Source organism: Astatotilapia calliptera, chromosome 5 (assembly GCF_964374335.1).
Source record: "Astatotilapia calliptera chromosome 5, fAstCal68.1, whole genome shotgun sequence".
Classification (NCBI taxonomy): Eukaryota; Metazoa; Chordata; class Actinopteri; order Cichliformes; family Cichlidae; genus Astatotilapia; species Astatotilapia calliptera.
Window position 1 is genome coordinate 33482719 of NC_137426.1, and position 26575 is coordinate 33509293.

At 41.4% G+C, this 26575-nt stretch overlaps 2 protein-coding genes and 1 long non-coding RNA gene across 6 annotated transcripts in view; 1 reads left to right on the plus strand and 2 right to left on the minus strand.

The window, feature by feature from the left end:
* The window catches only part of phactr3b (phosphatase and actin regulator 3b), a 57846-nt gene extending 42854 nt beyond the window's left edge, over nt 1–14992 (plus strand). For all 3 annotated transcript variants that reach the window (XM_026168971.2, XM_026168973.2, XM_026168972.2), the window contains exons 9-13: nt 11666–11721; nt 12863–12924; nt 13072–13212; nt 13931–14007; nt 14417–14992. In XM_026168971.2, the coding sequence (XP_026024756.1) occupies nt 11666–11721; nt 12863–12924; nt 13072–13212; nt 13931–14007; nt 14417–14432 (352 nt within the window). In that variant the 3' untranslated portion in view covers nt 14433–14992. The remainder of the gene's footprint in view (nt 1–11665; nt 11722–12862; nt 12925–13071; nt 13213–13930; nt 14008–14416) is intronic.
* On the minus strand, nt 4883–8689 carry LOC145428975 (uncharacterized). 2 transcript variants are annotated; one of them, XR_013909336.1, is made up of 4 exons: nt 6665–6801; nt 6251–6448; nt 5949–6041; nt 4883–5269 (listed from the first exon to the last, which is right to left on the minus strand). It is a non-coding gene; the product is annotated as an uncharacterized LOC145428975 (long non-coding RNA). The 2 variants fall into 2 exon arrangements; XR_013909337.1 differs by lacking the exons at nt 6251–6448; nt 6665–6801 and adding an exon at nt 8537–8689.
* Nucleotides 14993–21467: 6475 nt separating the features above from the next.
* ppp1r3db (protein phosphatase 1, regulatory subunit 3Db) lies at nt 21468–23739 on the minus strand. The gene is made up of 2 exons (XM_026168985.2): nt 23610–23739; nt 21468–23441 (listed from the first exon to the last, which is right to left on the minus strand). Exon 2 carries the CDS (start codon nt 23419–23421, stop codon nt 22528–22530), a length of 894 nt encoding a protein of 297 aa, XP_026024770.1. The 5' UTR covers nt 23422–23441; nt 23610–23739; the 3' UTR covers nt 21468–22527.
* Nucleotides 23740–26575: the final 2836 nt, after the last annotated feature.

The window sequence follows — 26575 nt, forward strand, 5'->3', positions numbered from 1 at the left end:
GGAGTTTAACTGCAAAATGACTTAGGCACTCGCCAGCTTTGCTTTAATATAGGAATATATCCAGAATGCAGTCAGTTAGCAACCAGCTGAGTTGAGACCCCAGCTGCAAACAGTTGCAGACCAGTTGCACTTATTGGCGCAGACAGACTCAGATTGACTGCGATTTGTTGGCAGGCTGTGTTTACAAATGAAACTGCAAGTATTTGCAAACCTTCGCCACTCTGTCTGACAGTGACTGCCTTCAGATTGTAATTGTTTGGAGACGGGTTCCTTCTCGCCACATGAACTATGCAATCTGTTTGTGATCAAAAGTGGTCACCCAGAAGTTGGAGTTGAAGGCAGCTACTTGCTGTCAGTTATTAAATGCAATCACCAGGCAACCATTGAGGTTTTTTGCTTTCTTTTTTCATAGCTGTTCTATTTTTACTCTGGTGTGATAGAACCATAAATTGCCATTGGAGGCAGACACACTGCTCTAAGACTTGTTTGGGTTTGTGTTGTTGTTGTTGTGTGTGCTAGGAAATGTAAATGCATGATGTAGCTATAGCATTTATATCATGACACTTTGTTTATCACTTAAAGATTTCCACCCTAGTGAAGAAATTCAGAGCACTTTGGCAAAACCAGACTAATTCCTCATGCCAGATTCTTTAGGAAACACTGTTCACACTGTTATTGGGAAATATTCAGGTTGGATTAATGTGTCTAGATATCAGAAACCTATCTGTAGCCATTGCTGTGTTAACAATATACTTTTCATACTTTTAGCATTTGTCCACACACTGCTGTTCTCTGTGTCGCCCTCCTTAGGTTTTACTTGCAGCACTTTGGATTCTCCTGCTCTGATTGTGACGCCATTGCTGAATTTTTCTTGGCAACCGATGCAAAAGATGCACAAATCTGATTTGAGTAGCACGAGCATCAGGGCTGAAATGCAGTTTAATCTAACTGGAGTCACATTAAACCACCTCAAAATGTTTTTGTTTTTATAACTAAAAATTTTATAGCTGCTTTGTAAATATATACATTGGCAAATGTTGTAAGATTAAACAAATAGCAGGCTGCAGAACTTATGTCAGTAATCTAGCTTGGTGTTTGAATGTTTCCTACCAACATGCAAGTCATTACTGATATATTGTTTTCATACCAGCTTTGTAAACAGGCAGAGTGTAAAGCAGATCCAAGCAGTAGAAGTGGTGCAACTTTGAGTCACCTATCTGTGGGAGAAAACGGATAGACCCGGGGATTCCCGAAATAGTTCCTCCCACTTCACAGCTCTGTTCCTTTACACATATGCTTTTTGGAGGAATGCATTAACTACATTATGGCGGTTTCAATCCAGTTAAGAAACTCTGCATTGCTGTTAAGCATCGTAGGAGGCTCATTAAGTCACGAAACAGTGTCAGACTGACAACCCTGAATCAGGATTGTTGTCTTTAAAGACAGTCAGCACAGAATGTGTGAGAGCATTGTTGTATTTTCATGTGTGCTGTGATGCAACACATGCACTGATATTCACCGAAGCGCACAGACCATGTTGCATTGATTTGCATTACTTAAGCACGGCGCTCTGCAGCAGAATGCAGAGCAGCAGGCTGGCCCAGGATAGCAGAAGGGAACCCTCTTTCTAAATTTAGCTCTCAGTGGCGAAATGCTGCAGTGGCACCCATAATCAATGGCCTGTCTACGTCAGAGCCCAGCTTCGCTTTCCTTTAACCCGGGCCCCGCAGATAAATAGATTGTGCTTTCTCTGCTGGTCATTTCTCTCTGATCAAACTGACACCATTGCCCTCTGTGTTGTTCTATTTTTGGAGAGCAGACCACAGTTTACTGCATGACCTGCACCTCTGTCCTGTGTCCTGTGCAGGCTTTTATGCAGGCACCCTCAGCCTGTGCCCTCAGCTGAGGACATCATTGCTTACATAAATGTGACTCTGTAAACACTTCTTTTATCATACTGCTGAGATTGTGCTGCAGCCCTTCTGCAGACCGTGTAAGGTCATGAGAGGGTAGTGATCATGCATCTGATGACTTAGTAAAAAGTGCCTGAAGCGTCAGTGACCTGAATTCCCTGCGGGAGTGTTTTGCTGCTTTTAGGAGGGCGAGTTTTTACATCCATTGTTTGTTTGTGTGCACCTGTGATGTGACTGGCCCTGGAGCTGACCATGCAGGAAAAGGCAGTAATGTATATGTGCACAATAATGTTCATGGGGGATAAACAGATGGACTGCGTTCATCTGCCTAATCCAGATGTGAAAAGAGAGGGGTGGATCTCACTAAGAACCACTGCACAGATGCACAGATATGGTAGTAACTTACCCATCACAGGCTCCTACCTTCAAACCATACTCTGCTTTATTTACTCTGCGGAGCTTTGACCCGGCACCTCCAATACAATCCAGATATTAGAACCATTTTTCTTATTCATTCAATATATCGATTAGACTTGCACTTTGATTATATTGTTTGATTATGAATAAGGATGATTTACTATTAGCAAAAACATGTATTTAGCACTCTGTATCACTCTAAACGTAAAAGGCTGGAAGTTCTTTTACCCTCTGTGTGGGATCGCAGGTCTATTAATCAGAAGGTTGGTGGGTTGCCACAGCGGCATGTTTGATTTGTCACAGTTTTACACCGGATGCAACTTCAGAGGGGATTTGTGTCTCCAGCTGGAATCAATAAGAAAATGCCTTTCTGCTGCAGTGAGTTCGAACACGTCATTTACTGTGTCGAGATCCAAAGGTCAAAGAAGACAAACCACTATCTGAAACAACAGACTGACCCCATCACTGTTGGATGCTCTCGCCTTCCTGACTTCCAGGGTTCAGTGTACACGCGTACAACTAGTTAAACTATCAAGATGAGCTGACATAACAAGATTATATCAATGAACGTGACTGCTTCTTATAAAAACACTTCTTGTCTTTGCAATTCAAATTTGTGCTGAAATAATTTAGCACAGCAGTATTAACCTCCTCAGCCATGCTCGTTAGCTCAGCTAACAGGATTATTTCTGCTGTGGGGTCATCCTCAGTGAAAATGTCTGTGGAGATAAAACTCCACTCAGCACGCCTGCTCTCTTTGGGGTATTTCAAATTAAGAGTTATGCTAAAGGAAGAGGAAGGCAGAAGGAAGGAAGACACAGCAGTAGCAGTAATGGTGATGATGACAGGAGCCCACTCAGTATCTGCCTCCTTCTGCAGAGCCACAGAGAAACCAATAATTGGATATTTGTGGCACAGAGACCAATTTCTGCTGACACCACATCTCACTGTGTGAAGTAGGATGGAGTAACTAAGCACAGCTGCTGTGCAGAACTGCTATAAATAGCTCTACTGGCCACACAGCAGCTGACTGCAAGACAACAGTGTTATCATTCAGGAATCCCAGTGCTGGGAGTTTCAAGTACACCTCATTTCCACAGTGTATTTATTATCTATCTGTGATCACTTTAGTGGGCAATCATTACACTCGGACAGAGCTAGAGTCCACAAAGTAAAGAAAGACAAGCGTTCGAGTGCCAGAGCTGAGAAAGCTGGGCTTAATTTAATCATTCCACTGACATAAAAGGATTTCCTTTCAAATGATATCACCATGTGCTGCATTTGACACAATAGCAGTTTCCAGGCAACCGAGGCTGTCAGATGGCAGCAGGCTGCTCTTCCTTGCAGCTGAGAAAACTTTCAGTTTTATAATCTGTTTCAGCCGACATGAAATATTAATGATTGCTTTCCTTGGGTTTCCCCCCTCACTCCTATTCTTTTTTTTTTTCTGTCCTGCAGGCAAGAAAAAAAAAAGTTTGCTTGGTAAAAAGATTACTTTCCCAGAAGCAGAAGTGTGTGAGTCTTGAGGACTTTCACAGCAGCGGAGAGTGCAGTCGACAAAAGCAAGGCCTGCTGCTTTGTTGTGCAGTGTACGTGATGCAAAAAAAACATTTCCAGCAGTTCCAAATGTCCAAACCTCAGGAAAGAAAAATAACACGAGTATCTAATCAACGTAATAACTGCTAATAAGTGTGACCAGTCACTCTTCTTTTATCTGCTCTTATCTCGTTTGGGACTGTTTGACCTGCAAAAGATAAGATGTTTTATTCACTGGAGCAAATTTTCTGCTGAACTGTGCAGACAATGTCATCAAGTGTCCTTTGTCCTCTAGACCTGTCCTTGTTGGTGTATAGAAATCACATGATGCTATAGTTGTTTTTGTAACAAGCTGTTTCATATTTAAACAGCAAGCTGTTTTTATGTCATGACATGAATTTCTTGTTAATATTATCATAACACAGGACTGCATGTATGATAGTAGAAGTAAGGATTCAGTCGAAGCCTAAATACAGGAGGGCACCAAAGAGCTGTGTCTAACATTAGCTAGCCACATGTTATCGTTATAATAGTAAAGCAGATAAAGGTGTAGAAGCAAAATGAAGGGAGTGCAAATGTTATACCAAAAACTTTCAATTTACAAAACAGCTTCTTAAAAAAGTGAATTTGCATAGAATTCAGACTCTGCAGCAACATGTGGACGTTGGGCCAAAATGGACGTTGCATTCTTGAGTCACTCGATTGATTCAATGACTCTACGTCTCTTTGTTTGGCCGAAGTCTGTAACTTTTGGATATTGGCTACAACCTGTTATGGTGGAGTTCCAGAAATTCCTCTATGCAGGAATAACCCTGCCTGTTTCATCAGTTGTGCGTGCAGAGAATATTGTAGCAGGTGTTATGGTGCCCATGCGTCCAGTCAACACAGAGTGCTCAAGGAATTTAGACGACAAACAGCCGTATTTCTACACTGCACGGAGAAATGACAAACTAAACAAGAACCCGTGTGATCTACCGGAGGTTGGCCTGCGTGGTGAAGCACACAGAAACTCAGGGTTTCCTGATGACAATAATAATAACTTTATTTGTGTAGCAGTTTTTAAAGCACACAGTTATCAAGTGCTTCACAGTTTAGATGAAAACATACATGGAGTGTACCTTACATTTGTTTCTACGTGCATACTTCCATACATACATTAGATGTGAACTCTAGCCAGCAAATAATGTGGGAAACGTGAAGGAAACATGAACCTGTTTAAAGAAAGCACTGAGGAAGGCTGTTCTAAAATATAGATGCAACAGCCTCACGGCGTAGAACAATCCACAGACTCAGATCTGATGGCTGGAGATGAATAAGGTGTAGAATAAGATCTCACCAGCAGCCTGGGTTCACAGCAGATGAATTTATCTTGATTGCAAGGAGTTTGATGTAATAACTGACCTCTGTAGACGCGACAGCAGGAGTAAACACAAGATCTTCATTTTTGACAGGATTGAGAATGAGGCCATTTTACGGCATTCATTTAGTAATAGCAATAAAGCATTCTCTAAGGTAGGAGAGGCTGCTAAGTGTTGTTAGGCCTAACAGACAAATAGAGCTGTGTATCCTCAGCATAGCAATGGTGGGAGATGCTTTCGAAGCTCTTAGTTCAATTCAATTTTATTTATATAGCGCCAAATCACAACAGTGGTTGCCTCAAGGCGCTTTATATTGTAAGGGCCCTCCAGTTATACAAATAATATGAATAAATACACAAGACAGCAGTAATACATAAAATGAAAAAAGCAGTGGTCCAAAGAACGACACATGAGGGACCCCATATACAAGAGGAGCAGAAGACGACATATTTATTAATATGGCTTCTGAATGTCAGTAGAGTAAAAACCGTTTGAGAGCAGCGACAGAGATGCCAACCCGGTGTTTAAGTGATGATGTATGAACTCTGCTTCTGGGTCCAAACTACTCTGCGTTTATTAAGGTTGTTGTCTTTTTAACATGTTTTAATGCTATTTCATCTGAACAAGCCCCCTAAAAAAATTAATTAATTACATTTTTTTTTGTTTTGTTTTTTTTAAAGGCAGTGATCACTGTCAGTCTGTCAGCAGTAAATTAGTGACTAACCTCTTATTGTGGATGGATTATCTCAGTTGTTCTCCTGACTGAAGTTTGGTCCGTTTATAGCATCGGGAACCCTCTCGTCAACTTTTATCAGTGCTGTGGAAAATATGAAAAATTTGGAGGAGGTTGATTAGTGAATTGGCCAGTGATAATTAACACTTCCTACCATCGCTCCCATAATCAGACTACTTGACCTCTCCTCAAACTCCAGAAATCAGACCCCATTACCACATTACACCACAGTGTATGGTTTGAAAATAAAGAACCCTGGTCAACTTTACAGAGTAAAAAGCCAGCTGACCCACCCTCCTCGAGCCATCGCTTTAGTTTTGTAGTCAGCTGAGGTGTTAAAAAATGAAGCCAGTGTGTAGTTCTCGTTTTTGTGGTTTCACACGAGGGACTCTTTTCTCAGAATGTGCCCCTCCGGTTTCTATTTGTGTCTTTATAGTGAGCAGCATCACAGCCGGGCATCACTCCAGTTACAGGGCTGGAGTTGGCAGATACTGTAAAACAGTTGGGTAGACGTAAGCACCGGATGACACAGCCTGCACATATATGGCATAAAGCGAAATCCTCAAATTACATGTTGTCACCACTGTAGACCGTCCCTGTCCCACAAGCAGTAATTAACGTTATACAATGGCTTTCCCCCCTCTAGAGTTCTAGCTGTGAGAACCCTCTCATTGAAATGCCAAAAGTCTGAAAGCCTTTGCACCCACTCTGATCACTGGTTGATTTTCTTTTCAGCCTCACGCCAAATTAGGGTTAGATCGCTGACGATCAAAGATGTAACATACAGCTATTTTTATTTGCCTGTCACCCACTGCTACAACTGCAGCCATAGAGAATAGAGTGTAGTTGTTTTGTTACAGTCTGGCCTTTGTACATGCAGTATCTAGGACTGATTGTGGTCCTCAAGTTGACCGTTAGACTGGTCAATATGCAAACAGAATCAGAAATAGATTTTTACATCTGCTATGTTGACTAATGGATATCCATTGCTAAAGAAAACCAGATAAAGAATTTTAACCATGCTTGTAGTTAAGATGTTGGTGCGCTAGTTTTTCTATCACCACTCGTCTCGATGTTCCTTTACACTTATTTCATGGCTTGCTATGGCTGTGTCAGTATTATTTTGTCTCATGGACAGTGAAAACTTGGCAACGACATTTATATTGTCTAAACTGTGATGTTTAAATGTTTCTTTTTAAGTTGGTTAAATGTGTTTGCCTTATTTAACTTTTCATCTAGCACCACATTCATGTCAATATTTACCTTTGTCTTTGATTGGCTGGACTTTGTTAATTTTAGCATGCTAAACTTTGCTAATTAGTGAAAAACACAGATTTGAATGTGATTTTGCAGATATCTGGTCTTAAACCAAAGTAAACATTAAACATGCTTTGTGAGCATGTTCACTTGCCGACATTAACTGCATTAACCTTTGATCACATGTGGACTTTCCAGGCTTAAGAAGGTCATGTCAGCTAGTGTATTCTTTCCTTCAACTGGTAATCACTTCAGTCACTTAGTTTAACCCTAATTTCTTTGCCCTTTTACATAACATCTACATTACACTTTACTATATATGGTCAGTTTATCTGTTGTGCCAACACCAGGTCACAGAATGCCACCAAAAAAAGCTCATGTTTCTATTGTCATGGCAGCTTCCTGCATTTACCACGAGTTGTTTATTGCAAACAGAGTACAACAATTTAAACAAGTAAAGGCTATCTGCTGACACATGTTCATATGTGTTTCGTGTCAAATCAGGATGCAACACATCCTGCAGGATGATTAGTCATTTTACAGGAAATGACAAGCTCTAAAATATCATCAAGAACACCTACAGAAGTTGTTGCGTACCTGTCACCATCAGTTTTGGTATCAACACGGAAGCTTTGCTACAAGGATCAGTTTGTCCCGTGTGAATCACAAGGCTCTTTGTTTTCATGTTTACACACCCGGGACCTGATCTGGGATAGTGAAATGATTGAGAATGAATTTAGTTTGGAAGGGTTTGGTTGATTTCATGCTGTTCTGCCTTCATTGTGAAAAGTGTATAGCCAATGTACAGTAACCTGTAGAGAGACTGAGCTATTATAAAATGGTTTCTTGCACACTGTGCTCCCAGCAGGTTGTTCAAAAGCGAGAAATCATCCTTCACTTGATCTGTGGACCTGAAGAAAAGGGCAAAGCCTTGGAGATCAACAACTGTCTAGATAAAGAATTGATTCTTGGTCTTGGAGTGTTTGAATGCCTCCCATTCATAGATCATCAATAGCACAGCAAGGCTTTGAGGAGAAAAATAACTTTACAAGCTAGTTGGTGGATGTTTGAATTATTTACTGGAGCTTTGCTCTAACGTGAATTAAGAGGTTATAGAGTTTCAGTTTGAAGTGATCTCAGTAATGGAATATACTGTTGACCAAACTAGGACCGACCTCAAAGTCGTTCATATTTGATGGACCTAGCAACAGAGAGAGAGTTATCCAGGTCAACATTTAAACACAACAGAGTCCTCCACAACCACGTTACATAAATATTGAGCTTCTGGTACAAAGAAGGTTCCTTTAGCAACAAGCCCCCACCTCCTCGGTCCCCAGGGCCATCCTGGGCTCACTCAGACTCCACATCCGAGCGTGGCACCGCTGTCCTCGGGCTCTCTCACTGAGGGGAAGGAGCGAGGGATTAGGACACACCTCAGTGGGCAGTAGCAGGCCGCCGCCTGGCCCGTGGCGCCTGACTCATCCCATTCTCCTCCACTTTTTATGGGCTGACATTCCCATCAGCCCCTGCTCTTACAGGCGGCTCATCGCTTTGACATGCTTGTGAGTTCTTCAACAAACAAGGAACTTTTACCTCTGCCCAAACAGAGTGGGCGAGCACTTGTGAAGCGCACATCGCTGCAGGAGTCTGTGACTAATAGCCCATTAGGATTTTTTGGCAAAATACAAAAACAGGCTGACTCACTCGTGCTTTTATGCAGCTTGCATTAAGTATTTGATTTTAATCCACTGCACCTAAATTTTCTAACGCAAAATACATCTGATACCCTTTCGCCTGCTGCAGCTCATATGACTTGCTCCGCGAACCAAGGGAAGTGCTGCTGACCTGAACAGTTTTGTGCCGCACGCCACACATCCAAGTACAGCTCCGCTCCATTTAGCACGCTGACTCCTTGCAGGACTCCAGTGCCGCCGCGTCTGTGGTCCTGTATTGCTAGTCGTCTGAGATCCCAGTTACAGCTGACGCCATCACAGGACGGGCTTATTTTAGGCCTGCGCTACAAATGCTGCAGCTTGTGAAATTTTTCTGTTATTTGCTCGGTGCATTTTTTGGCCTCCACTTTTCCAGTTTCCTCACATTTTTTAAAGACTCAATGCACACCATGCTAAGATATACCACATTTTCAGCTAATATCTCATTGGGTTAAAAAATACTAGTTTATGCCTGTCAGACTGTGTTATCTGCGGCATTTTCCATAGATTCAGGTACAGAAATACAGAATGAATGATGTTTTTGAGACAGACTGATGGTTACAAAGTGTCTAAAGATACTGTTTAAAACGGATTCTTTGCTAAGTTGTCTGTTATGTGTAGACAAACATCGATTCATTCCTTGAGTCTGATGCCTTTTTTTTATGGTTGAATGACTCATAGGTTAGTGTTAAGTTGGTAAACAAACAAAACCTCTGAAAATGGTCAAGTACAAGGATTTTTGCACAGTCCTACTCTGATACATACATGATGCATTTACCATGATACAGTAACAGCTACCCAACGCACTCAAAACAGAATTTGAAAGTAATCACTGATTCATGTTTATGCCAGAGATCCCTGGTATTTACTGAACTTTGACTTAAGTTGGCTGCTTTTAATCGTTATATGATATGAATGACAGTTGAACTGGATTAAGGAGACGTGAAAACTGACTGCATCAGCTAGATTTCGATGTGTCTGTTGGAGGTGATAGGAGTACAGTATGTAAATGCTTGCTATGACTGTGCCACACGGTGACTTATCTTCCCTCAGACAATCTTTGGTCAGCGATGGACTATTTTGTACACAAGTTGGGACAGCAGAGTTTAACCTTTTGCTAAATGAGGGAAGGTGCTTTTTCTCCGCGCAGTGTTCAGGATCACTTTGCATCACATTAGTGGCTGTAACTGCTGTTACATCTGGAATCTTTCCCCTCTGAGCAGCTGGACAGTCTGTTAATGCTGTCCTACATATGCAAAGAGCAGTAGAAGCCAACAAGGATTTCTTTTTAATACCTTGAGCCTATTTTGAAAGAACTAAATGTAAACAGAATCATAAAAAATGAACATTTTCTATGAATCTGTATATGTATAGGTGGCAGGGCGGAAATGTATGATAGATTTCTACACCATTCAACATCATCTGATGTTTATGATTCCCTTCTGAGTCTGTCAAACCGCTCAAAAGCTGCAAGGAATTAACACATGAGTACAGCTTGTATGTAGGGCTGAGCATCTGCCCACATGACTGCATTGTTAGTGCTGGACTGATTAGGCCAGTCAATTGCAGAACAGTTACTTATTTAATTAATTTATTGGAAAGAAAATGCCAAAAAATGTATTGCTTGGAGGTTGTCAACAGTGGGGATGTTTCCTTTGTCTTACATTTCTTTGCTGAAAATGAAAAAGTCTTAAGAAGTGGGCAGAACGCATAATTTTAGGATTTCAAATGGGGTTAAGCTTTCACGGTTTTCTGAAATTCTTGCGCTAAATAAATGTTTCTGGCCTGTCCTGCGCTCCCAACCGCTCTCTGAATTTGGTTCCGGAAGTTTCTTCCTGCTAAAAGGGAGTTTTTCCTTCCCAAGTGATTGCTCAGAGGGATTTTCTCTGTATGGCTGTAGCATCTTTACCTTACAAAAAATAAAACAGTTAATGAGAATAAACTAACAGATCTGCATTTTATAGCTTTTTTTGTCGTTAAAATGTCGTTACTAACGCGTATTTGGTCTGTCCATAAAAGAAAAAACCGCATTGTTAGTTGCTAAATTGTCCACTAAATTTTAGGCAGTAATTTTCTTTTTCCCCTTTTGTTATATATTTCTTCTAATCCCCCTCTTTCGTTGATGCTCCTCTACCACCCCATGTTAAATTCCTGGAAATGCCCCTGATCCTGTAAACGTGTTTCAATACAGAACAGCTCGCTTCATCGCAGCCGTCTGTGTGTGTGCGTGTGTTGCGTGTGAGTGGGTACACAAGGAATCTCCTCCTCAGTCCCACCCCTTCACATTAGTAGTGAGCTAAAAAGGAGGCAGGCGGTGCTGCACCACTCTCAGTCCACTCAGCGCGCATCGCAGAGCTCTCTCCTCATCCCCCGAACGTCCGCGGGGACTCCACCGAGCAGCCAACCAGCGCTCCTCGCTCTCTAAACTCAGCGTCTGCTCGAGCAGCCTCCAAACGGAGCAGAGTCAGGGACAATCTCACATTATTTCCTTTCCACGGAGCTGCGAAACGCGGGGCCTGACTTTGAGTTCCCGATGTGGAGTTGTAATACTTCAAAGACCAAAACGAGCAGCGCGTCGGACTCGAGGTGGAACGCGTTTTGGATGCGCAGCTCTCGGCGCTCTGCGCACCGGCACAAGCGCGCCAAGTGCTAGTAGCAGTGAAAGGACTGAAAAGACTATTGACGGGTGCTGTGGGAGGAAAACATGGTCCAGAACGTAATTCTGGTGTTTTTCCGCAGGAGACTGAGCCAGAGGCCGGCAGTGGAGGAGCTGGAGAGCCGGAACATTTTGAAGCGTAAGTAAAGCGAGCATCCACGGAGCTTTCCACTCCCACTTCATGGCAGGCCTGCGTCTTAAAAAACGAAGTTTCTGATCCTAATTGTAATATTACAGTCAGGTGCTCCCGGAGTTTACATTGACTTAATGGTCCACTTCTTATTTATTTCAGACTTTGGTCGTTTCATATATCTTTAATACTACTTTAATAAGTTACTTTGGACTCTCATGCCACATGGACAAATAGATAATATTTTTAAATAAGTGGATAATGACGGAAAGCTTCATAATCAGTCATTACCCAATTTCCTTCGGGGTCAACCTTCAGGATCAATAAAGTTTTGAATTGAATTGAATTGAGAATGGCAGCTCTGCTTTTTGTTTGTAGGAGGCTGTAGTTATCATGGCCAAATTCTCTTTTTTCAGCAGATAACGGTCCCCCTCTGATTACACAGTGTCCACGTATTATGTGGAAATTGTTCCCGTGCAGTCCCAGTAATAAGAACATACTTCACTGTGGTTCTAACTGCATTTTTGCAGCAAGAAATTGTTTGATTGTAGCGCTCCAAGCAGTGGAATTAGTCCCGCTGCCCTGAAAGAACAGAACGCTTATGAAAGAGTGTGTGAGGAGACCTAGATTTTGTACATCTGTGTGTCTCTGAGCCACCTGTGAGCCCTCAACAGCTGCCCCTTTCTCTCTCCACACAGGGGCATGTGTTTAAGCCAAACAGCTAGCCCTTTGGCATGACACGCACTGTCTAGCACAGAACATTCAAAAAATTTTAATATTTGGAATCGTGTTTTCCTGTTGAATGAAAAAGAAAGAAATGCGCTCAGGTGCCAGCCCTGCTTTAAGCTGCCAGACTAGTTGACCAAAATTTCAAATGAAACGAGATTAAAAATAAATGAAGTGACATTGAGGGATCTCTGGGCTGTATAATAAAGATCAATCCTATTAGAGGCCTAATCTGCTCCAGTCTCGCTCTCTGACTGACTTGCATTCCTTCTCCTGAGCGCTGCTGCACGCTGGCTCACTAGGGGATATTGATTGCAAGGAGGATCAGACACACTGGCTCTGTTAATCACAGACAGATTACCTGAGCGTCTATCATTTTGCCTCATTTTTCACATCTAATGTTTGTCCTTTCATGTGTCAACAGAGAGAAATGACCAGACTGAGCAGGAGGAGAGGAGGGAGATCAAACAGCGGCTGAACAGAAAGGTAAGAATTTCCCATGTTTGGGTTCACCGCAGGAACCCCAACAGCACACTCACTGTTGCTTTATAAAAAATATTTAGCTTCTATCACCAATTCCATTGATTGCATGAATAAGCTGAAACCATTTGGTTGTTTTGTTTTGTTTTCCAGTTGAACCAGCGGCCGACGGTAGATGAGTTGCGGGACAGAAAGATCCTAATTCGTTTCAGCGACTATGTGGAAGTGGCCAAAGCTCAGGACTATGACAGGAGAGCCGACAAGCCCTGGACCAGACTGTCAGCTGCTGACAAGGTAGCTGAAACTTCTTCACTGTTGTTTTTTTTTTTTTTTTTAAAGCACATAGTCTTTAAACGTCTCTTTTTTTTGTTGTTGTTTAATTGTTGTGTTGTCTCCTTTTTTGGAGGGTATTTATAAAAAAGATGATTTAGCATCCAGTATTTGATTGTTGGATGATTGCCAATCATTAGATCCTATTGGACAGTGTTTCTTCTTGACCCAATAAATATTCATAAATGTATCATTTGCAATTGGTTAATCCATCACATAATTCAGATCAATTCAAATTATTTATATGGCACCAAATCACATTAACAGTTGCCTCAAGGTGCTTTAAAATGTAAAGTAACAACCTTCCAATAACAGAGAGCACACCAACAGTCAGAACTATAAGTTGGCTCTTGGCAACAATGGGAAGGAAAAACTCCCTTTTAACAGGAAGAGAACCATACTCGGGCAGGGTCACCCAACTGTTGTGACTGGTAGGGGTGAGAGGAGGAAGATGGTTATATTGTTGCTCCTGGTTTCCCATTAATGCGCATTTATTTGCATTCAGTTTGGGCCACTTTCACTTTTTTTTTCACTTCCTAAAAACCCATGTAAGCTTATATAATCTGAGCCCAAACAACAGATGTTCCCCCCTAATTTGAGCTCCACCACCTGAGCGACCGCGTTTGGGTTTCGAGGGAGGGCACACCTGGGCTCACGCTTGATGTTGCTTTTGTTTTCGCAGGCGGCGATACGGAAGGAGCTGAACGAGTTCAAAAGCAACGAGATGGAAGTTCATTCTTCGAGCAAGCATCTGACAAGGTCAGTGTGTGAGCACGGCGTCACCGGTGCTTCCTTTCTTTATATTTATGCTAGCTTTACTGTTAGCGGACGGGGTTCGGTTTGACATTGTGCAAAGAATGGAAAGTGCATTATTCAACATCAATGAGTGCACACCCTGCAGAGTAGAGCTTAAATTTAGCTGCAGCCGGGGCCCTTGAGATGGGGGGGAAAAAATTTGCACCACCTCTCGGCTATAATGAATGTCCGCACATATTCAGCTTACGTTTTGCTTCTGTCAGGACTGTCTGTAGCTAAAAAAAAAAAGAATTAGCTGGGGTTGTGCTTACGCAAGACCCCATTTTTTTTAAGTGCCCTGTCCATTTGGTAATAATAGGACTGTTGATTGATGAAACCATGCTCACTCTTTCCCCCCTTTTCTGCTTCGCAGGTTCCACCGGCCTTAGCAAGGTTTCTTCTGTGAAGAGTTGCTTAAATCTGGTTTCTTTAGTGAAGACCTTGCACAAAGTCTTCCATTGGCCTGCAGCCACTGGGTGTCCTGATATTTGGGTCCGTTGAACCTTTGGAGGCTATGTCTCTAGAAATGGATCTGCCAGCAGAAGGACAGGGGGGGGGCATGCAGCAAGCTCCACTTCTGCTCAGAAGACCATCTCCTTAACCCTCACTTCACCTCGTCAGCGGAGCAGGAAGAGCTGAGGTTGCGCATTCGCCATAATAAACAAAGCATTGACTTCTTTTTGTTTTTGTAAACGGACTCTTTTAAAAGACGCTCTTTTTTTGACACGGGAGGAGGGGCACGTGCATGTGACCGAGTCGACCAATCCCACTCCAGTATCAGTAGTCACATCCCCGAGCTGTGTCGGAGCTGATTCAGTTGATGATGATTTTCATATCGACAGTGTACATGTTCTTAAACAGAAACCTTGTCTGTGTACAAGATGAAAATCCCTTTGTAAGCACTATTTATTGTCTGCACAATACAGGCTTTCAAATTTGTAAAAACAAACTCTCCTGGTCTTGTGTGTACATTGTGTGTGTTTCAGATCATATTTTAATTTCAAAAAGCACAAGAGATATGTGGGATATTTTAGAAATGTGATTCAAAGTTGTTTTTTTCCTCACAGAGGTCAGAATTAGGCTGACGGATGATAGCTGGCTACGGCTGATGAATGGGTTGTAATCCCCTAGATTTATGTCAGTTTTAGATTTATAACATTTGAGTGAAGTTCGTCTCGTCACATCAGATGAAGCAGCAATTAGTTGGCAGAATGCAGGCAGTGACCTGTTTCTTATCCTCATGCTTTGTCATCCTCGCACAAATGGCTCTCTGTGCCGGGGACGTCATGTGGGTTTAAACTCCCTCGTGAAAACAAGCTCACCTGACTGCATTTGTCCAATTTGCAGCGAGCTGCTGATCTAATGAGCTTTAATGCGGCGACACAGGAACGGGAATAAGAACGAACCGTTGTGTCAAACCTGAATATTACATGACAAACGCATTAAAATGGTAGGCGAAGCAGGTGCAAGTGAGGTGAGTGAAAAGCCGCTTTCAGAGATTAGAAGCCTCTTACCTGATATTAAAAAATAATAATAAAAAATAAACTAACCCTCCTAATGTAACATTTCAGTCAAGTGGAAATATCAGAGGCTGAAAAATAAAGCACTTCCTGCTGACCCTCTCACTGACTCTCAGGGAATAGAAGTGAACAGAGACAAAAGCTAAATGGCTAAAACGATTATTTATACCTGCGTCTAGAGTTTTAGTTCTTCCCAAATACATTATTGCTAATGTGTCCGAAATGTAAATACCACCTATTTCCTGCTGTTTTTCTTGCAAAAGCCAATTTTTCCCATTCTACTCTATCATTCTGCAATGCGTGCTGATTGGTCAGTTAAGGATTTACTTGAGGACACTGTCCCTTGATGACAACTATTTCCGTTTCCAAACTAGATGTTAAAAGCGTTGTTAAAGTATTTATTGTTAGGAGCTGGTTGCCGTGGTTGGGACTATCGGGGGACTTTAATCAAACTGGCAGATGCTGTGATGAAGTCCCTAATATTTACAGTATGGTATTTCACTACAGTTGAAAAATGGAGCTAGAACTGCCAGAAGAAAGAGGTTTACCCAAACAAATGTTTTTTCACCGTTTGGAACTATCTCACTAACATACTTTATGTAACAGGGGGTTTATAAAGCAGAGGTTCTTAAGTCTTCAGACGACCATGTTCATAGGCCCATCTTCAGCTATTAAATCACTACCTCACAACCTGCTACACAAAATGTCTGGTCTCTGTGGTTAGTTTCCCTCCTTAAGCGGTGGATGGATCAATCCAAAAATCGATAGTATCGAAGCCAACTCTTGTATTTATATTCAATCAATACTAGTGTGAAAGGATCAATACTTTTACTATCATCTAAGATCAATATGTAGACCACTGAATTGTGTTAAATTATTTTTCGGGGAGAGGGTGAGAAGACGCACAACAAACATGCACTATGAAAAATGTCTGAATCTTCTTGTGTTGACTGCCATGTCAATTTAATTTATATCCTATAGTAGGGCTGTGCGATATGACCAAAATCTCATATCCCGATATAAGACATCTATCGTCCGATAACGATATAAATCACAGAAATGTAACATTTTCTGTAAATTCTGTGAATCTCGGGCAGCTCGACTTGCGTGAAGTGTTTCCAGCTGCGCGTCATGTAGCTGGAGTCGAGTGTTTTAACCGATGCATGAAACGATACATTTTTAGACATAAGTTGTAACGGCCGCAGTTTTCTTTGTGAGTATTTATTACACAGCGTGCTGCGGGGAAAAGCCTGTTCTAACGTTTGAGTCTAAGGTTTATTTTTTAGCACCTGGCGGCTCTTTTTTACTTCTCATCCATAAACACTCTGCATCTTTCACGTGATTCAGTTTATTTTGAAAAGTCTCAACAGGATCTTGAGCTTTAATTTGAAAGGTTTAAGTGGAAAATAAACAAGCGGAAACGCGATGCTGTTACCGTCCTTGTTGCTAACGACAACACATAAAAACAAGCACTTGTCTGTCTGTAGTGTGGTTATATTAAATATAAGAGAAAGAGAGAACTTAAAGAAATTAATATAGCCACTACAGTGACCATCAAAATAATGAAAAAATATTGCCGTAAACAGTTTATTTTGCGACACCACGAAACGATAGCATAAAATGAAACGATAGATGTTTTTATATCATCATCCGATATATATGAACAGCCCTAGCCTATAGTACATTTAAACAACAGAAGCTGACCCAGTCCTTTAGAGACAGGCATGTTTACGACCCAGGTCTCAAAAACAAAACCCAGTTTAAGAATAAATGATGAGCTGAAAGATGTGCTTGTTGTGTTAACTAATTGTTGCAGAAAGTAAAAATCCCAGCGATTTAGTCGTTATTTAAACGTGTGAAGAAATTGCAAATTGATGATGATTCATCTCATAAGTCATGAGTCGTGACACTGCTCTCCCCTTAAACTGCCTTTACAGTGTAAAAGTATTGGTACCGGTATTTAGAGCGCTGGCCCTGTATTTACTTTATTTTGGATATACCCTCCATTTTTAAATGTAATGAATTTCTAACTTTAATGTTAACGTTAGAGGCGTGGCTAGTTTGACTGACAGATGTGCTAATCTGTCTGCTAACTGGAGCCTATGAACTACTGAGGTCAGTCCGCCAGCTCAAAGTTTCTGCTGCAGTTTAGGTGAGTGAATTTCTATTTCATAATTTTCTGTTACTTACCCCACACCTATAGTTTACAGATATAGCTAGCTAAATATAGTTTGCTAACTTAAGCTGTGGCTCTTGGGGCTTTTCTGGTACACTTCCGGTTCCAAAAAGCCAAGATGTCGGCATCAAAACACTGTCACTGTGACATAGAAAATGTTTTTCCCTTCTTCTTTTTTTCCTTTATTGTTTCCGCTGAGGCTTCAAAACACGAGCAGTGGCTATGGGCACATTTTTCATACACACCGTGATCCGTGTCTTTCACCTCTCTGACATAAACATACACCTTATGAGTCACCGGCTTTTTCCTGGGAGGAGCAGATGGCAGGTGCACTATACTCAAGGACCTCTCGCTGTGTGTAGTAATGAAACACTGATGGTGGTGCAGTCCGGTCCAAACCTGTGGAGGTGCGTGGGAGGAGTAAGGGATGCTCTCGTAGGCATGTGGGGATATCCTGACTTCCGGAGTGTCCCTCAGATGGCTGAAGTCCAGCGGCAAACACACATGGTGAACATATGCTTTGCAGCTTGTAGCCAAGGGTAAGCGTGACGACTATCTGCTCCTGAAACAGTCAAATGTTGTCATGTGTTGGAGCTCGCTTACCCGGAAGCTGCTATTTTCAACCACGCAGTTGCGTCTGTAGAAGCAATCTGAGGAAATCAATCACATGATGAACACTAAAAATAAACTGCTATTACAAGTTACACAACTCCTTTATCTCAGAAAACATACATTTCTTCCTGACTTTTTGATGTTACATTAATTATTTGAATCCTAACGAATCCATAAATTTTTACATTTCAGTCAAAGCCAGTCTACAAAGCGAACGTCAGCACCGATCATCATGCAGGCTCCTAATATGGTGTCTTCTTATATAACTACCGACAACAAGCGCAAGATGACGGCCCAAAAATAAAGCCAGAGCGCTGGAAGGCTGCATTCAAGTGTGTCTCAACAACAGCAACACCACACTGGCACAACAGCTATTCAATTCAGTTCAGTTCAATTCAATTTATTTATTTAGTGCTAAATCACAACTGTCACCTCAAGGCGCTTTATACTGTAAGGTAAATCCCCTACAGTAAACAAAGAAAACAGAGAAAAAAACCAACAATTATATGACCCTATGAGCAAGCCCTTTGGTGACAGTGGGAAGGAAAAACTCCCTTTTAACAGGAAGGAACCTCCAGCAGAACCAGGCTTAGGAAGGGGTGGCCATCTGCCCTGACTGGTTGGGGTGAGGGCATAAATAGATGAAGACAGGATGAAGATGTGCTCTGGTTTCGGCTAATGGACTATAAATGAGAAAGGGGAAAGCGATGAAAAAGTGGTAACATAGAGCAGCGGTCCCCAACCCCCGAGCCACGGACCAGTTTGGTAGCGGGCCGCGAGAGTTGAGGCTCGGGTGTGAAATTTATGGTTTTATGTTTTTTTTATGTAGACTGGAGCCTTCAAGTTTATATTGTTAAATGGAAATTATGAGACAATGTTTTCACATTGTTTTAAGGAGAAACATGAAAGTAACGTATTGAATAGTATAAAAATGATTTTCTCCTGGAAATAATACTGCATTACTTTTACAAAAAGTGTTCTGTATAATATGTGTAAAACTTCAGTTTTTTTGAGTAACAACCCCGACACTGATCACAACATGTACAAACATTGACCTACACAGCATGCAGTCAATTTGGATGAATGAAACGTCTTTGAAATGTTGCTTCTGGTGGTGATTGTCAATGAGAACCCAACGGCAACTGGTAAGAAAATTGGTAAGGAATGTAATCAATAAGTAATATTGATAAAGGAATAATAATGGAGAAATTCTTACAACTTCCCACCCCATGTCGTCGATGTGCTCTTGGAGTAACTGGTAGTCCGGCAACTCCTGGGAAGGCCCGCCACTGTCCCAACGTCTCTCCAAGCCTAAGAAATAGCTTTGTAACCCTTCCAGGCTGATGGATGTCAATGACTTTGTTTCTCAGCTGTTTCTTTCTATTGTGGCATGATTGACTGAGATCTTTCAGCCTACTTCTCTTTGTCAGACAGCTTCTATTTAAGTGATTTCTTGATTGGCAGTACTCGGGGACACTGAACTGAGGTTTTCAAAAATGTGGTCGATCAAAGTTGATTCATGATTTAATAAGTGGGAACAATTAGTTTTTCACATAGAGCCAGGTAGGCTTGGATGGCTTTCATCCCTTAATAAATGAAATCATAATTTTATATTTCTTCACAGCATTATAAAGTGGAGGCACCAGAGTTTATCATTTGTATTGCAAGAATAGTAGAAGTTGCAGAGGCGCATAACAACCCCATCATATATGAGATATTGTTACATCTTAAGTCCCCCTCCCCAAAAAACGTGTAAGCTAGATTAAATTTGCTTCACCTGGAGTATTACGTGTATGTATTTATATAGCAATGATCCAGTGGCAACATATAAAAATGTAACTAAAGCTATAACTCCTTTGATTGTTTGATGTTGTTTTTGTTGCTACTTTTAAACATTTGAAATGGAACATTTCACTTCTGTAACAGAGGTTTTTGTTTTTTTTCCATGGCGGCTTTTGTCTGAAGTTTTCCATCACATACCCTAAACAAAAATGTGAAACTTAGTAACTGGATTTCAAATCAACATACAGTTGGAGCAATTGCGCCATCTAGTGCCCCACAAAAATATCAGCATTCCCTGGTGTGAGTAAATGAGGAGTGGTTGGCATTTTTTGCGCTTTCAGACATTTTACAAATCACATAGAAGACATGACATGACGATTGTTCCAAAAATCTGCAGCCTGCTTTTTTATACTGAAAATTTAAACGTTACCTTGCTCTGTTTTGAATCCTTTTTAAATATGAACCGCTGTAACATTATACAGTATGTATATGACGGAAAATAAAGAAATTCATATTAGGTCTCATTTAAGATATACATAAATATGTATTGTATGGATTATGTTTTCCACTGTTTCAGCAGAATCATATTAACCACAGTGCACGATCTAGAAAGTAAATCCATTAATCAGATTAATGTGAAGAAACAGGAGAAGGAAATACTCAGGTGTATTTAAATGCCTGCCTGATATGCTCTGTGAGGTCTTGGGTGGTCACATCTCATAGCTGCTGTCATGTGTAAAGCATGCCACACAGCTGTGGCAACTAATGCAGGTGGAAACATATCCTCCTGTGAGCTAAACACCACGTCTGCCAGAAAGTGCTCTGGAATCTGTGCTCTCATATTTATGGAAACTTCTTGGTCAAAGGTCAGCACTGTTTGGGATCTAAGGCTCTCCCTACAACAAAATGATCTCCAGAGGAATGGGGTCAAGCAGAAAGTGCACAAGCAGCTTATGTGTAGCCAGCAGCTCACGACATCCACTCCGTCTGTGTGAAATCAGCACAGAGAATAGGTTTTATCACCTTGTGCAGTTTCTGCGTTAAGATGCGACGACTCAGACTGTCAGTCACGAAAATGGGTCACGAGACTTGTTAAAGTGCAGAGTGAGCAAAATATTTTGTGAGTTTGTGCAGAGGTGGCCGTGGTTTTGTCTAAATAAAAGCCCAGTAGGAACATGCAGATCTTTTCCTGACTTAAAATGCAGCGGCACAGATTTTACTCACCAGGTTGTGTTGATTTGTTACAAGGTGATGTCATCAGGGTTGTCTCGGCCCAGTGTGTACACTTTATTTTTTTTAAATACTTTATAATATAAGCTCACAAACAATGTGGATTTATGCCAATTGACACTTTTTTATTCAGATTACAAAACCAAATTCACCAAAACACACACAAGACAGCTGATCAGATAAATTGAATGGCATCATTATATTCATGTTCATCTTATTCCACTGTCTGTTTTTAAGGTTTCATTTGTAAACCGCTGAAGAGCTGTAGACGTTGGGGAGCATTTTACCAGCAGGTGTGTCGTCTCAAAGCTTTGATATCTCTATCAAAACCTACTGAGTTTCCTCAAGAGATCTTTTCCCAGACCAGCATGGAAAAATAATCTGTTTTAAAATCATTGCCTGTTTAAATATAGCATACTGTGCCATCTTTCACTTCAGCTACAAACTACACTAAACTTGAGCATGGCACTAGTTCAGCTTCAGTTGGTGTCATAGCTGCTGTTGTATTCTGTCAATCTGATTTAAGTAAATGTAGAACATTTTAACTATTTTTAAAAACAGGAATTCACATTGAGTACCTTTTAATAGCCCAATAGCTCAAAACTTTATCAAGGAAGTTAAAAATCCCACAGCACCTTCTTTCAGATTTCACGGCAGCCCATTGAGACACCACTTTCTAGTACATTTGGCACAAAATTACTAAATGACTGGTTCACACAAGAAAATGTTACTTGTGCATGAGAGGTGGAGGACCTGCTGTTTGACTTACTGTGAAAGCAAAATTTTAGCATCCAAAATGATACATGGAGCTGAAATATTGTGAAAAATATGGACATTCTGAACGGTAACTGAACATACAAAGCATTAAAACTAATTACAGATAAAGTGAAAAACAACATTGTCTTATTAAGATGCAGTGTTCTGCCTGGATACTGCCCAGCACAATTATATAACTGGAGGCAGGTGGTTTTAATGTTAGCTCTTTTGTAGATGGTATAAACTGAAGAATCTGCATGTTAGCGATATTTAAAAGTAGCTGGTTGAGTGCAAATTCCTAGAAATTGTGCTTGCTTAGTTCCAGTCCACCACACAATGCAATATAATGGATAAAAGTTTGGCTGCAAAGGATTTAGTGTCATCCTCTCCACGCGTCCATGTGGTTGCTCAGGTGAAATGTAGCATGCTATCTTCACACTCCCTTGGCACGGTCACCTTGTAGCTGTGGCATGAAAGTTTGTAATTATTGCCGTTGTTGTTGTCCCAGTAATCAGATCCTTTTACGTGGTAGCAGATTGCAAATTCCAAGCTAGCCCCTGGCTGCAAAGCGAACGGTGGGACAGGAAGACGAAACCTGAAGACGTCCAGTACTGGAGAGTCACACCCCTCACGGTATACACTCGATAGCCAGGATGCTGCTGTATTTGTGTGTGTTCTCCAGTTGGTGTAAGAGTAGTGTACTGTGACTTCTTTCTCATAGGCTACATTAAATACTTGTATGGTGCCTGTTATCCCCTGCTCTGAACATAGGATCTGCTCAAGACACACGCGCTGTGTGTGCAGCCGTGTCAGGAAGTCCGGCTGAGCACCCATATTTTCAGGAAAACAGGGTTTGAAGTAAGGCAGTGACAGCTCCAGGGACTTCCCAAAAGCCAATTCAGAGCTCATCAGCAGCCTGAATATAACATGTTGGGGTATAATGGGACACTCTTGAACTTTGTAAACCTTAACTTCCTCTAACTGAAGACCCAGTGAGTCCACAAAGCGTACCTGTACACTCCTAAGTTCCTTCTTGCGCTCTGCAGACGATGGAAGAGACTGAGCTCGTCTCCTTATGATGGTCTTGGTTGAGGGATCGCTGGAAAGACTTTGCCTTGAACTGGGCTCCTTCACGGGTGGAGGTCTTGGACTTGGAGGGCGGATCCGGACGGGGGCTTTGGGAGGTTGAGGTTTGGGATCATAAATGTCCCGTAGCCGGATGGTTCTAGTTGAGGATACATTGTTGGAGCCACCCATGAACTGAAGCTGGTTCCAAGACTTCTCACAAGAAGCCCCATCCATTTTTGTGACAACTGAAACACCTTGAGAAACAAAGCAACCAATGCATTACCCAAACATTTCATTCACAACTGCTCATACAGTCTACAAGCATTCACCAATTCTACACAAAACATATTTGACAAAATGATCTTTCAAATGCTTAAAATCTAAAATTGCTCTGTGCTATACTGGTTCAAGCAGGATCAAACCTTTACAGCAGTGTTTGTTGTTGAGCAGGTCTCTTGCGTGTGACCTAGTTCACTATGCGGGACTTGCTATGAACCCAGCTGCAACCACATGACAGAGAAGAGGAGACCACCTCTGCCAGCAAATGCCAGAGATTCCACGGGAAGGCTGACTAGACATATTTAGCCAAAATGAAAATAAAAACCCCTCTTTATATCTCTCTATCTAGACTCTAGAGAGGTTTGTATTAATAAAGATATAGCAAGCCACCAACAGTTAATAATTAGCAAAGATAATTCCATAAACAGCCTAAGGGACTCCACTGACAGCCAGATCTGGACGATAACCTCCAATTTGTAGCTCACACCCTTTGATCTCAGCACTTGACATATAACATGAGACCCTGACTGAGGACGGGATGAGTGTTTATTTATAGCAGACAGGGAAGGACGGTGTCTCTGTTCTCTGAAGATGCCTGTCTTGTTTCTTTATAGTTGCTGACCTGAAACAGTAATTATTTACAAGCTTAAAAATGGTGAAACATACTGCAGCAGCAAAACACTATGAAAAGGGGAATTTCTAATTGTTTAGACTGGATTGGTGTATGGTGATACTAGGCTTGAAATAAATAGTCACGGAGATGCAAAAAAATGTTGAAAATTTCAAGTTTATTTTGTGTATTGGCTGAGGACGGGTTTCAATGATGCCTTTTTCACCTACACTACCAGTCAGAAGTTTTAGAACACCCCAATTTTTCCAGTTTGTTGAAAATTATGCAGTTCAATATCTCGTTTCAGCATAGTACAAATAAGTAACTGGAGTTAAAAAAGAAATCATGGTTCAAAATTCTAAACTTTTGACTCATCAAAGTAGCCGCCTTTGGCAGATATAACAGCTGAACACACCCGTGTTCTTTCTTCAATAGAAGTCAAATATTCTTCAGAAAGTTCTTCCCATATCTGCTGCAGAAGTTCCCATAAATGTGACACTTGTAGGTTGCTTTGCTTTCACTCTTCTGTCCAGTTCATCCCAAACCAGCTTGATGTGGTTTAAGTCTGGAGTCTGTGCTGACCACTCCATGTTTTCAAGCTTAGCATCTTGTTCTTTTTTCCCGAGGTAGTTCTGTCATAGCTGGACTCGTGTTTTGGGTCATTATCTTGCTGTAGGATGAACCCCTGACCAACTAGGTGCATAGAGGGTACTGCATGGCGCTGCAGAATGCTGTGGTAGCTGCTTTGGTTCAGGCTGCCTCTCACTCTGTACAAGTCACCGACCCTGGATCCAGCAAAAAGTCCCAGACCATCACGCTGATGCCACATACTGTGGAACCATCCTTTCACCTACTCGACGGCTCACAAAGATCCTGTGTGATGAACCGAAGATTTTGATTCATCCATAACACCTTCTTCCAGTCTTCAGTAGTCCAATGGCGTTGTTTCATGGCCCAGGCAAGCCAAGTCTTATTCTGAAATCTTAACAAAGGCTTTCTTCCTGCAACTCGTCCTGTCAAACCTGCAGCTCGAAGTCTTCTCTTCACAGCTGAAACTGAGACTTGCTACTACGACCACTATGAAGCTGTGCTTGAAGCTGTTGTCCTGTCGCCTATCACACAAGCTGTTAACTCTCAGAAACTTGTCCTCTGATTCAGTTGAGGCTTTGGGTCTGCCAGACCTCTTCCTGTCAGAGTTTTCCAGTTTCTGAGTCTTTGATGGTGAAGGAACTGTGCTCACTGACACCTTGAATTTCTTTGCCATTTCTCTGTAGAAAAGACCTACATTTTATGTGTTATGATGGTCTGTCTCTCTTCCACTGTTAATTGCCTTTTTCTTGCCATTTTTGTATCAACACACTATTTTCTGCAGTACAATAGTGTTCAACTGATGCTCACAAGGGTATGATACCACAGTGTGTTCTAACACTGCTTTTATGCAGACAGAGGAGTAAGTCATCCAGAAAAGTTGGAGCACCTGTAGGAATTAGTAGCACCAGATTTCAAGACTTGATCAACCTTCATTGCTGCAGAACAGTTTTAAATTGGTAATACATTTTTGTTTTCTTGAAAAAGGACTATTTTTTTAGTTTTGGGTAACCTTACTGCAATAGACTGGCCACCTGTCCAGGGTGTACCCCACCTCTCGCCCTGTGATAGCTGAGATAGGCTGCAGCCCCCCTGCAAACCTGGTAGGGGTCACGGGGGCTGCAGACGATACTTATTTATTAAGGTTGTTTGTTTTTTGTTATGTGAGAAAATAGGCTTATATCAGACATAGCATGGTAATGAATTAAGCAGCACCAGCTAGCCATTGGTACATTGAACTCCAACATATTACATATATTTATGTATGAAGATGGACAGATCCATTGGCAGACTTAAAAGGAGAGATGATGATGGCATTAGAGCTAGTAGTTAAAAGTTGTATTACAGTACTGTGAAAATAGCTTTTGCCACCCCTCTTGTTATTACATTTAGCTAGGCAAACGACAGTCCTTCATTTTATTGTTCAATACAGACTGAACTTCTCTTTTTGTGCTTTCTTGAAGTAGTCTTCAGGAATAATTCTCCAGGCTTCTGGAAGAACATTCAAAGCTCTTCTTTGGATGTTGACTGCCTTTTGTTCCTTTCTTTGTCAAGATGATCCCACAATAGTTCTTGGCTCTGGGAGGCCAATGCGTGACTTTCAGTGGTCCACTCTGTGTTTGTCTATCCACGTATGCTTTTTCTTTGACCATTTGTTTGGGATCCCTGTTATGCTGAAAAATAAAATCCCTGTCAATCTGACAGTTTCCAGATATCTTGGTACTCGCATTTATAATTTTCTCAATTTTGACAATAACTCCAACCAGAACTTTTATATTTGGACTAATCACTCCATCAGACTGGTTGGCACCAATTTTCAGTCCAGTTCTTGTGTAATTAGGCATCGATCAGTCTTTTCTCCCCATTTGCCATTCTTACGTATGACTACTTAAGACCCCGCAGATCATTTCT